At 34.5% G+C, this 13,995-nt stretch overlaps 1 protein-coding gene across 1 annotated transcript in view; it reads left to right on the plus strand.

Moving 5' to 3' along the window:
• Positions 1-341: 341 nt before the first annotated feature.
• Positions 342-13,995, plus strand: part of ACVR2A (activin A receptor type 2A) — a 78,744-nt gene continuing 65,090 nt past the window's right edge. Inside the window, 1 exon segment of the mRNA XM_079132479.1 lies at positions 342-411. Coding sequence (XP_078988605.1) covers positions 357-411 — 55 coding nt within the window. The 5' untranslated portion in view covers positions 342-356.

Raw genomic sequence — 13,995 nt, forward strand, 5'->3', positions numbered from 1 at the left:
CTACGCCTCAGCCTGGCGTTTTGTTCCGAGAGACTCGAGAGGCGAGCGGAGCTGACAGTGATTTTGACAGTGATTTAAACCCGCTTTTGTTGTTGTTGGCTTTTCGTTGTTTGGTTTTGTGTGTTGTGCGTGTGTGTGGCGGTTTTTCCCCGTGGTGCATTTTTCTTTTTATTGTTGTGCTTTTTTTCTCTCTCTTTTTTTTAAGAACCCGTGAACGTTTTTTTTTCCCCCCTCGGGGGCTTCCGAATATGTTTTATGACGGTTGATTTTACACCAGGAGGTTTGTCTCCGAGGAAGACGCAGGAAACTGGATATCTAGCGAGAACTTCCTTCGGATTCCCCGGCGCCTCGGGAAAATGGGAGCTGCTGCAAAGTTGGCGTTTGCCGTCTTTCTTATCTCTTGTTCTTCAGGTAGGTGCAGGGAGCGCGGTGGGGCTGCTGCTGCTGCGGCCGCGGCTGCCGCTGCTGGTGGCCGCGGTTGTTGTTGGGTCGGTGAGCTCCAGTGGAGCCTGGGGAGGTTTCCCCACACCCGGAGCCCGTCTGCTGCCACCACCACCCCCAGGTCTGATTGTGATCTGGAAACCTCCGTGAATTTTTCTTGTTTTGAGTTGGGTTGGCGAGCTGATAAGAGTGAGTGCTGTGTTGTTGTGGAAGTGAGAAAGTCATGGTTTGTGGCCATAACACTGGCTGACAGCGCTGGTTGGATTGCTCTTAAGCCACAAATACCACAAGTGACAATTTATGCAAAGGTTGAGACCCAAAAGGAGTATTCCGAAATGTCATTTAGTGTAAGCTCTTCCAAAACAAGGTTTTCTTTTTCTTATTTTTTAAAATATCATTTTCTAGTCTTCTAATTAGTGCTTCACCGGTGAATATTACGACATAGATCAAGTCAGTTTCTACTTAATTTTGACCGTGAGAAACAATGCATCCTATCAGCAATTCATCTGTCTCTTCTTACGTTTTCTTCAACTTCATTGTCCAGCAGTGTTAAAAATAGTTGTTGTTGTTGGAGTATTAACTATAACTCAGTGCAGAAGAGGTATGCTGCTGTGTGTTGGTAATGTGCTGGCTTTCAACCACCATTTATTTGTGTGCTCTTTTCAGGCATAGATTTTGCTTACCTACGGAATACTTATTTTAAACGCTTTGTGTGGTAGCATTGTTTTCGGTTAAGAACAGCCCATGTGAAATTGTTCTTACTGTTAAATATGCTATGCTCATGAGATATATTTTAGCCTCAGATTGGGAAGAGGAATCTGGCCATTTTATATTTGAAATTTTGATTTTGTGAGAACATTCTATGTTGCAACCAGTGGTTGGAAAAACTAGTCTTTTGTTTTTGAAATTCTGTAAATGTATACAGTATTTAGCAGCAAGGTGTGCAAATGTACATAACAGGAGAATTAGTTGCATAGATGAAGCAATTTAAAAGTCATAATGGATCTATTTATCCTAAGTATTCACTATCCAGTTACTGGGTTGTGAGAATTATAGGGGGAAGAACGAATTGACAGGTTTCATGGTCATGTCTTTATCTCGTTTGCCACAGGGAAATTAGAGGGTGGTAGTCTTTTCTTTGTGTACCTCTGTGGTGTGTGTGTGTGTGTGTGTGTGTGTGTGTCCCTCTTCCCCACCCCCCTTTTTAATAGAATCTTTTGTAATGTATAGAATTTTGCTGAATGGTACATTTCCTTGTGGTTAATAAATGGATAAAGTCTAGTCTTATGTCTGTAGTGGTATTGATCAGTTCCGGGTGGGCTGAATGTGTTGTGAAATGGCGATCATTGCCAGAGATTAACCAAAAGAATCATGTCTGTTTAAATGGAAGAAGAAACATGCTTAAGGCAGGCTGACAGTTCTTTTTGTGCATGGTTTAGGGAGGAAGCTAAACAATGGTGTGTCTGAAATGAATGAAGGCCTTGATAACATTAAACATCTTGCTTTTGTGAAATGACTTAACCATGTAGTTTTTATCTTTCCTGTAGTACTCTTTCTCCTCTGTCCCTATTATGTTCTGAATGGTGAACTCCTCTTGTTCAAATCCCTTTTTCTGATCTCCTGCCCTTGAGAAGGAGGGGCATCATGGCCACTGACCAAGGGATCCTGGATATTATTCCCTCCCAAGCCCACCTGAGTCACATTAATTGGTGAAGGATATTATTCTTGAGCGGTCTTAAGGTATTACTTCTAGAAAAGCAGGCTGTCGCTACAGATCTTACAGCTTCCTCTGGTTTGGGAGTAAAAAGAATTGAGCGTTAGTTTCTTGAAGGATTATTTTCACTGGGCCAGAAGTTTAATATTGAAAATTTTGAAATAAAGTATTTTGTTGCTATAGAGCATAGAGATAATTCATGTACATGAAATTAATATTAAATATTGTTGCATAGGTTGTTTTTTTAAATGAACATTTCTAGTTGATTTAAATTATGTGTTCCTATTGAATATAATTGAAATAATCTTAAAAGCCTTAATCCATATTTACATGAAGGTTTTTAGTACTTAAAATGTCTGATTTTTTAAAAGGGCTTTGTTATGAATCAAATGCACTCTAAAAAAGGATTATTGTGTTTCTCCTCCTAATTGATTTTTCTGTGTAATGTGTAATCTGGCATGCTGGAAGTATGAGAGTGTCTTTTTATATGAGAATTAAGAAATTTATCAGGTTGTCAGTTTTCTTCTTTCTGGATATTTCATTTAAAAAATTTAAGTGGAAAACAATAGTAAAAAACAGTCTTCTTCTAAGTGTTCAGGATGGGAAATGTTTTCTGTAGTATTTTGTGGACTTTGATTTTTCAGTTTTTCTCATTCCATGGTTTGTATTCTGGAGACTGATTATGCAAGATATGGCCAAGTGTATAATTCCCTCCTATCTCTCATTCCAGGGGAAACATTTTGAGTTTTATCCTCATCCTGGAATACTTACAGATTCCCTTTGATTTTGATTTTTTTCATTCCTCTTATCTCTACTCAGATTCAGTTTCAAAATACAAATCTGCTTTTCAATTTTTTCTTTCTAAACGCACCATGGTTAATTTGTACTTTTTCTTATAATTTGTTAAAATGTGAGGATGAATTTAATACTTGACCAAGAACTTTGGTTTATCCTACCTAGAGTAATGAAGCTTTTATGGTATTTGAGTTACATTACATTTTCTAAGAATTCCTTTGGAGTCTGTGGAAGCTGGAAAGTGTGGTCAATATATTTGATGAATAAATGAAAATATAGTAATTATGTTACATTTTCTTCAGTTCAGCTAGGCAGTATCTGTGTGTGTGTATGTGTATGTGTGTGTGCATGTACGCCCTCACTAGTGTATGTGTGGTTGGAGGGAGAGTTGGCACTGCAGAGAATCTTCTAAGATTCTTGTAAACTTTGTCTAACAAGTGTAGATGTTAAATACTTTGTTTTCTAAGAAGGAGGATCTCTTAAATGTTGTCTTTGATCAAATATAATATGTTGAAACATTTGGACCAGAAAAAAAACCCACGACCCGCTCCCCCGCATTTCATTTTTAATTTTTTTAAATTTGTGATCTACATCAGTAGTTCTCAAGTTGGGGTGATTTCCCTCCCCCTTACCTCAGGGTACATTTGGAGATATTTTTGATTGTCACAGCTCAGAGTGTATGTGCTGCTGGCATCTAGTGGGTGGAGGGCAGCGATGCTGCTAACTATCCTATAATGCATAGGACTGTCTTCCATAACAAAGAATTATCTGGCTCAGAATATCAGCAGTGTTGAGATTGACAAGCCTAAACTCTGAATTTTTTTTTTTTTTTCCTCTTTGCAGTACTGGGGATTGAACACAGGGGCACTTTATCACTGAGTTATATCCCCAGCACTTTTTATTTTTTTATTTTGAGGCAGGGTCTTGCTATATTGCCCAGGCTGGTCTCTGACTTTCAGTCCTGCTTTGTCCTGCTGGGATTATAGGTGTGCATGCGCCCAGTTTAAACATTTAATTTTTAAAGGCATTGTATAGTAGTAAAAGTGCTGTGCTCCTTACTTCCCTTAAAGTCAGTCATCTCACTTTACCAGTATATGAAATTAATGATCGCCAGTTGACCTTGTATTGAAAAGTTTTCATCTTTTCATTATCTTTTAAAATTAAAATGTGATTAAATTAGGAAATAGGCTGTATGTATAGGTTATATATATTATCGCATTCCATTAAGCGTTAATAAAAATATTTTGCTTTTATCAATAAACTTTCTAATGGCCTATTTTGAGTGTTCATGAAAACTGCATATTCATGAATTTGATGAATACTTGGTCAAGGTATCAAGCTTAATTATATTTGCTTTTGATCTGATATTTTCTCTGCTATACCAATCATCTTTAAGGATGTTTCCTTTTATCCTTTTGAGGTCACTGGGCTGCATGGCTCTGGTGTGTGTGTCTGTGTACAAGTGTGTATACATGTGTGTGTACATATTTAACATGGTGCCTGAAAGTTTTGTATCAATGGAAGAAATATGTTCCCCATCATATGTGCCCTGAATAGTGTAAAGGTATAAATTCACCTTTTAAAAAGGATTTCTTTTATCTAATTTCAAGAAACTTTTTTAAAGTGATTTCTTAATTGCATAATTTTCTTGAGAATCATTAGTAGGATTTTGGTTACCATTGGACTTATTTAGGATACACTAAATAATATTCTATGATCTCTTGCAGACCCTTGGCCCCTTTTTAAGATTAAATCTTGATCATAATTAATACATGCATACCTTGTTTTGAACTCTGGCTTTATTAAAGTTAGCCAAGCAGGATGAGAATTACGGTGAAACTTGAGATAGATCGATTTATCAATTGATTGATTGATTTGCTTTTTGTTGTTCTTGTTTGTTTGTCTATTTTGGTGACGGGATCTGCCTACATTGCCCAGGTTGGCCTTGAACCTGACCATCCTCCAGCCTTAGCCTCTTAAGTATTTGGGATTATAGGCATGTGCCACCATGTCTGGCTTTACAGTGAAACTCTTTAAGTAGCATTATATTATTCAGAGGAAAAGTCTGACATCACTTCCACAGAAAGTATGCAAATCAGCCTCATACTGTCTAACATCTCTTCTGAGCCCTCTGGTACTACTGATATTTTCACCTTTGGGTCCACCAGACTCTGTTTCAAAGAATTGAAGTGTAATTAAACCAAATGAGATTTTAATAATCTTTAGTTTGTTCTTTTAGAGTCTAAGACAATCTTTTTGCAATTTTCTTCAATAAGTACCCTTACTTCCCACCTTTGATATCAGATTTGCCTTTTCGTGCTCTGTTATGTTGCCACCTGTCATAGTGTTCCTCAAATCATAGTTAGAGGAAGTTGGCAACCTTTGATACTGGGTTTACTTGTATATATTCATTCTTTTTGTTATAAAACTCATCATTACTTCCATTATAGTTCCCTTTTCATATTCCTCCCTTTGTCTACTTTCCTGCCCCCTTTTCCTTCTCTACTTTCCTGTACTGTAGACTGCTTGCTTGTGGAACCTTTGTTGACTATCCACCATGCTTTAAGAGGGTTCACTCATTATTTTAAGTTAAAGCCGATTGAATTCAGAATGTTTGAGCTTGACCAGATAGTTTTTTCCTCTGGTTTCTGAACCACTGCACACACATTTGGGAATAGTGTTATTCTCTTGGATTCAAATAGCTTGAACTTTACATTGCTCTCATTTTCCTTTTCAAATTCAGCTTCCCCTTAATTCTTTGCTGCTGTCAGATAGTCTCTTACTCATTCATCATCTTTGTTCAAGCCAAAATTTGACCATATCTGAGAGTGTATTTCTTGCCTCTGATGGGCCCATATTAGCCTTCTTTTGTGGTACATTTAATTCTGTTAAGTTATGACAGTCATGTCTAGACAGAACATTGATTTTAAATTAACTATTGAATATGAAAGTTCCAGGAATAGTGTATAGAGGAAGAAGGCAGGAAAACTATTTTAGATAGCAGTTGATTTTCCATCATTCTCCAACTAGATTTCAGTTGGTTATTTTCATATATCCAGTACATTTAGTGGTCAGATTTTTTAAAATAAAAGGACTTAAAGGAAACATGTCATCCCTGAGGTTGAATTTCAAGAAATTTTAGAATGGTGGACCTAAGGGGATATATTTGGAGGTCTTTGTGGATAGTGACCAAGAATACTGGTTGTGGTGGTTGGTTGACTTGGGTTCTTGTGCCAGCACTGCCACTATTTAGCACATCTGTCATTTTCTCTTACCTGAATCATTGTTGTTCTTTTCTAGCTAAGACCAGCTAGTTCCCTGTTACTACTTTTCTTACAAATCATCCATACAGCTGCCAGAGTGGCCTCATTAAAAAATAAGTCTGACATCACTTTTGCTTCAAACATTTCATGGCAAGTCACCTTTAGCATAGAAACTAAAGTATTAGAATGGCATAAAAAGTCCTTTATTTTGGTTCTTGCCTATTTTCTCCAGTCTCTTTGTATAGTGGTTAAGAGTATAGGCACTGATGTCAAATTTCTTTGGTTTAAATTTTGACTTCACAGCTTAACCTTGGTCAAACTTCCTTCAACTTCATGTGCCTCAGTTTTCTCATCTACAAAATGGGAATATTAATTATGCCTGTCTAAGAGAGTGGTTTGCTATTAAATGGCATATAAACGCTAGATATTTTGCTGTTGCTTCTCTTCAGCATGGATTCTGTATTTCAGTAATACAAACTCGTATTACAGTTTCCTGGATGTCATTCTTTTTTGAATATCAGTAGGGTATCTTTGTAGGGTACCTGGCTAACTCCTCTTGTTTTAAAAACTAAGTATCACCTCTTTAGAAATACTTTCTTTGTCACCCAGCCTAGATTCAGTTAGTTGTTTTGTGTTCATCTAACACCTTGTAAGTCACCTTGGATTCAGTAATTATTGAAATTGTTTATTTGTCTGTTTTCACTTTACATTAGTGCAGATGTTTTCTTTCCTGTTTCCACTCTTTAAAAACATCTTCTCTTATTCCACAGACTCATTCCTAGAACCTGGTACACGGTAGTTACTCAGCAAATATTTATAGAATGAATGAAATGAAATTATTTCACTTCTCTGCACCAGAGATTTCCTCTTTTTGTTAATAAGTGATGAATTTGGATTAGATGACTTGAATTAGATTACCTTTAATTTTTTCCTACTTTAAAAGATTTAAGATTCTATAATTTTAGGATTAGAGTTCAGTCATGACATTTTATTAAGAAAAAATATTTTGCTGGTGATTGTTTTGATATGCTCAAGATTTGATCATTTTTAAAGATGCTTTATCTTTGATGCTTAGACTAAATCATTTACTATAATTGAAATTTTGTCTTTGGAAAGACAAAAAAGACATTTTGTCTTTGGAAACTTGAAGATATCTTCCAAAGATACCTTTGGAAGATATCTTCAGGTTTCAGTAAGCTTTCATACTTTTTTGACCATTATCCACAATAAGAACTATACATTGTGTAATGACTTAATTTCCATGTAATTTTGTGTGTTTGTGTGTGTCTGTATGTAGCAGAACAAAGTTTCATGAACTATATATTCTTAATGTGAGCAGGATACTTTTTAAAAAAATATTCAATTAATTTTAACACTGTTGAATTTGACCCTTCTATCAAGATCAACTAATGGATTATAAACTCCTAAAACATTGACCTAGCTCATCAACTTCTTATTCTAACCGGTACCTCTGAGTGGAGAAGTAAATATGTATGGTCAAAATTATAAACACTGAAAAAAACTGCACTGCATTATTTAATCTGTAATGGAGAATGTGTGTTTAGTTGTGGAATATGGGGAAAACTGGTCTCAAGGGACACTTTTTTCCTGTCCTGGCTGAACTCTTCTCTCTTCTGGACTAGTTGTATACATTTCAGCTCATAGGAAAGTGTTGAAACAGAATTAGATAATTTTGGGGAATTCAGATTTTTTTCATTTAGGAAAACTAGAGGAATTAGAGCCTAGTACTGGAGAAGAGTAATGCCTTAGCGGGGGTTAAGAAGAATATTCATCTTATATGAAGCAAACAGCACAGAGCAGCATCAGGAGCACAGGAGCACTTGAGAGTAGACTTGATCATGGTTGGAAGGCAAGTTGGGATAGAGGAATTTTGACCTAATCTGAAGAAAATATTTATGTGATGAAGAGATATTCATAATTGCTTGAAGAGGTAGGACAGTCTCAGTTGAAGGGGTAAATCCAGATGAAAGTAATTAAAACTGAGAAGAGGTAGAAGTGATACTGATCTTGATGGATGTTCTAAATATATGTATGTGGAATATAGGACAAAATAGCAACTTGAAGATTAAGGTAGATGGTGGTACTACTAAGTTAAATTGGTAAAGAAATAAGCCAGAAAAAAAAGAAAGAACTTTTATAACTGAATAAATGTGTATAGATAGACATGCATTTAAATGATAAGCATGAATGAAAATAAACACAGATTTGGAAAAATAAAAGAGCACATAAAAAACGGAAGAGCTTGTCATTCTCTTACAGGATGGACACTGTGATACCTAAAGAATTCTGAGCTTTGGTAGTTCAATATGTTGTTTGTGCTGAAATCATGGTCAAATTCCAATAATTACAATAATGACTCTTACTGGTTATCTAGACTATATTTTTCTAAATCTATGTGAGGTGTTTTCCTTATAGTAAATTATACTGCTCTATAGAAATAGATACTTTTCTGATCTTGGTATATGCTATTCATAACTAAAACCTAAACCTTTCATTGATCATTGTTTTGTTCTAAATACTGGCAGTTTTCCCCTTTTTGGGATCTGTTATCACAATGAGAATCACTTTATCCCTTAATGTTGCTGAAGCAAGTAAGTGTTAAGCAAGAAGATATTAAATTAGAAGGACTAGCTACACATTTGGGGGAGGGGCTGCCCTATAAAAGATTTTTAAATTAATCAAGTCTTTATGTATTGTAACAAAATAAGCCTGTCTAGTTATAAAGCTTGGAGGGAAGAGTTTTCCTAGTTGCTATTATTGACTTTAAAATTTATATTTTATAGAAAGGAGGCCATTATTAGGAAAAATCTGTTGTTCACATTTTTATGACCATATATTATAAATAAGGCTTGTTCCAAGGCATTATTTCAAGAGGAAGGGTCATGGGTAAATTATGAGATCTTAGCAGCTTTCTAAAACTATGAGATTAATTTTTTAGATTTGTAAACCACTTTGTCTTAAATGAAATACTATACCACATAACACAGCAGCAAGTCTAGAGTAGCTCTTGCATACATATTTCAGTCATTAATCTGCTTTGAGTCTAATTTTGAAGGATATAGTGTGTAAGACATTTAAAAGTATAAATTCAGTTTTGGGGAGATATTTTTGTATTTATTTATTGATTGCCATACTGGGATTGAATCCAGGGATGTTCTACCACTGAGTGACATCCCTAGTCCTTTTTATTTTATTTTATATTGAAACAGAATTTCTCTAAATTGCCCAGACTGGCTTCAAACTTGTGATCCTACTGCCTCAGCCTCCCAGATTGCTGGGATTACAAGCATGTGCCACCATGCTCGGCTTTCTTGGGAGATACTTTTAAATTTTACAGGTATATTACTTATCAACTAATGTGAAATAATATTCTAATTAAATGATTCAAAGAAAATATCAGTATAGAGTGCTAGATAGGTGCAGGAAATACACATTCAGATATCATGGTTCTTTTCAAAGAGTTCTTTAAGGTCTCATTGTACTCACTCATTAAAAAGAAGCAATGGCATAAATCTTCATCTCTCTCAAAAAAATTTTTGGATGATTTCACTTCAGTTTTAGGTGTTTAAACTTTTTTATTTGTTTTTACTTTTTTTTAGATGTTGGCAGACCTTTATTTTATTCATAAATTTATATTTTATTCATTAATTTATATGCACTGCTTAGAACCAAACCCAGGGTCTCACACATGCTAGGCAAGCACTCTACCACTGAGCCACAACCCCAGCCCCAAAACTTTTGTTCTTTTAAATGTAGAAGTAAATATTGAAAGATTCCTAGGTCTGTTGTAGGTGCCAACTACGTAAACTTTGAAAACACAATTAGTTGAATTTTAAAATCAATATTTTGAGTGTGGTATAATACTTTGGACTAAAACTTAATAAGAGTCTTTCACTCATATTTCTACTTTCCTACTGACTCTTCTTTGACAATCATTAAGACCTCATGTGTCCCAAAATTAAAGATGATAAAATAGGTGTTCATTTATTTAACAAATAAATGCTGGACAGTCTACTAAGTGCTTGGGATTTGGCAGTGAACAGAACAGACATATTATGCCCTTATGGAGCTTACAATTATGAAGTAAGCAGTCAAGTGAACAACTAATTACAGAGGTCACATGTGCTGCCCCCAAACTAGCAGGGTACTGAGAGGATTGCTCTCTATTCACCTTACATCACACATAACAATCTCTATTTATCTTCCCATTTATTATTTGTTCTTTCCACTATTAGAGTTCAAGTTTTCATAGTAGCTCCAACAGTGGAGCAGGAGAAGATGTGTTCATCCCCTTACCTCCAGGATATAGCACAGCTTCTGGCACAAAGTAGAAATTCAATAAATATTTAATTGGCTGCCCAAAGAAGTGAATGCAGATATCTGGAGAGAGGAGTGAGATCATATAGGACTTTGATCTAATAGGGGAAGGAATTAGAATGAAAATGCAAAGAACTGGTAAAAAATAATTTTAAAGAAGAACTAGATCTCTTTGGCAGCTATCTGAAAAATATATTGGAAGTGTGTAGGAGTAAAGAGGTGAGACTAGTTAGCAGTCTGTTGCCTCAGTGTGAGCTAGAGAGACTCTCCAAGATCTCTCCTAGCATTGAATGTTCTCTGGTTGTATTGTACAGCTTGTTTATACTTATCAGTCTTCCTCTAGTATTATTTAGTAACCCTATTTTTTCTACTTATTAAAGAGGTTTTTTTTTTAATGACTTGAGAACTTTGAAATATAGTATCTCAAAAATAAAAAAGTAAAAAAAAGAGATAGCTACTGGTTATTGAATTTTTGTGATCAGTTCCTATCTTTAGATTTTGTGCATCTGCTAATTTATATTCTCATTTACTTAAGCATTCAAAACTTTGGTTTTTCTCCTTTCAAATGCTTATTTTTAAATGTTTTTATTTGTGCATTATGGTTATACATAATAGTGGGGTTCTTTTAGATATTCATGAATGCATATGTTATATTCATGAATGCATATAACATAATTTGCTCCATTTCAATCCTTAGTCCTATTTCTTCTTAAGATCACTACCTCTTTATTGTCTGAAATATGCAATATACTGTATATTGTATTTTATTTCTTATGAATATATCTTTTCAAATAATCAAGCTCTTACAATAAAGGCTGAAAGGATAAATAGTTAATACTTTGGTCTGTTAGTTTTACTTAGTGCTACAGCCTCTAACTATAGATAGTCAGCCTGAGTAATTTTATCTGGAAAGATTTCAGGCTTCTACTCTTGTTTGGTTAGGGAAGTAATGCTTTGTGCAGGGATATTGGCCCTTTATTATGGCACCAAGTTCAGCAGCATCTTTGACTAGGAAATAACTGCATTATTACATAAAGGTGAAACAAGAAGAGACAAGATTTTTCTGAACTTAAAAAAATATAATGGTGAAAAATATATAATATAATGGCGAAAAAAATATAATACTAATTTTCATTTGGATGTAGGTAAAATTAACTATTTTTGGTAACTCACTTTCTGTAAAGAAGTATAGTTTCACCCTGTAAATATTATAGGACATTCTTTTTGTTATTACCTTCAGTAAAAATAGGTCTAGGAAAACAAAACAAAACAAAAAGCAGGTGGCTAGGCTTTGCGTTACCCTGTAATGGAGTTTGATACTATTGGATTAGTTAATAGAAATTTTTAAAAATATTTTTTTAGCTGTTGGTAGACTTTTATTTTTATTAATTTACATGTGGTGCTAAGAATTGAACCCAGTGCTTCACACATGCTAGCAAGTGTCTACCACTGAGCTATAACCCCAACCCTAGTTAATAGAATTTACTAATTTTTAAATTTTTTTAGTTGTTGATGGACCTTTATTTTCATTCATTTATATGCGGTTCTGAGAATTGAACCCAGTGCCTCACACATGATAGGCAAATGCTCTACCACTGAGCTACAGCCCCAATCCCAACTAATTATTTTTATATAAGCTAAGACTTGAACTTGCCTAAGTGCACTTTAAAATGATATGGGGAAAACTGAAAAGTCAAAGAGTACAAGAGAATGTTGATGAATAATCAATAGGGATAGTCCCTAGATGTAATTTTATGTAAGATGGGCATAGTAATAGAAAAGCAATTTGTTTAGCAGGTATTCAGAAATAGAATAAAATATCTTTCTAAAGGACTAGGGAAAAAAAGAGATTGAATAGCCACTAACCATTCTTTTATTCTATGTAAATATAGAACAAATCTTATTTGGTAACTTTTTCTTATTTTCTTCTTTTGTTCTTTAAAGATATATAACCTGGTTTGGGTGTTGAATTAGAAAATTAGGCGGCTCTTACTACTGAGAAGACCTAACAACCTGTCAAGTACTATTTTCTTCAACTACCTCTATGAGAAAGATTTTTAAGAAGAATGAACTACTCAAGCTGATTCTTACTCCTGAACGATGGAGTAAAAGGTAATAGGTTATAGTCAGAGGAGAATGGTTAGACCTTTTTTTCTCTTTTGAGTCAGTGAAGTTTGGATCTTTTATCTATAGGTCTTATCTTTTATTATAGTAGCCCGAGAATATTACCATACCAAGAACTTGTAATTTCTAGCTACTCTAACAGCACGTATTTAGCGGTCTTAATTTAAGTATTTTCATAATTAACAACTAGCCTTGTTTCCATGATATGAAAGGAAATCAGCTCACTAAGCCAGAAAACAGAAGAATAGCTGACCCTAATCTATTATAGATTATAGAATTTTCTGCTAGTGCAGCATGTGGTAACCAATAAGGGCTAGTTAACAGAAACAAAAACATATTGGTACAAGTAGTCATTTGTTGACAAGAAAGGCTTTCTAAAACAGCCATAAGAACTTCCTTTATCTTCAGATTCAATGTAAGTAATATATATTTTACATTCTTGGATTGGTATATTAGAAAGAGCAGGCATTCCTCAGGGAGAAAACCTGGGTATTGGATCTCTTTCTACCATGTTATGATATACTGTGTGAACTTGAGGAAATTCCATAATCTTATGGTATTTTTACATTTTAGTGGAATTTATAATGTTCACCTCATAAGATTACAATGAAGATCCAAGGTTACACACGCAAGCCCCAAACACTCATATACATGTATACATGAAATCTTTAAAACTTTAAAATGTTATACCAAATATTCTTAAGGAATAGAATGATGTTTTTCAAGGAGTAGAGAACAATAGGAAGGGTTCAGGGGAACTATGATAATACTTCTAATTCAGAATTTGTGACTATTGAGTAGAAATTCTTCTTTAAGCTGTCAGCAAATAAAGGTGATAATTCCATAGGCAATTGAATATAAAACATTTGAAGAATATTCTCCTTACAGTGAGTGACCTTACAGGCACTGCGTAATATGACTCTAGTCCTACCTTATATTTACCATATCTGCCTTCTGGTAGTTCCTACAATAAATCAACTGCTTTTTATTTTTAAGAGATTTTTTCTCTGGTCTTTTATTAATATTTATGAGAGAGACCATATCTGACTTATTCACTGTAATGTTCCCAGTATCTGACACATAATAGATGCTTAACAAATATTTTTGAATGAATGTTGAATGCTTTCGAGTGCTCAGGACAGGGGTCTGCAAACTTTTTTTGTAAAGGACCAGACAGTAAATGTTTTAGACAGTCTCCTTTGTAATTATTTAACTCTGCCAGTTTTAACACAGAATCAGTCATATGCAATATGTAAAATAATCAGTGTTACTGATTTCCACTATTATTTGTGCATACTGAATTTAGAGTTCATGTAATTT

This window comes from Sciurus vulgaris (genome assembly GCF_902686455.1).
Source record: "Sciurus vulgaris genome assembly, chromosome: 3".
Classification (NCBI taxonomy): domain Eukaryota; kingdom Metazoa; phylum Chordata; class Mammalia; order Rodentia; family Sciuridae; genus Sciurus; species Sciurus vulgaris.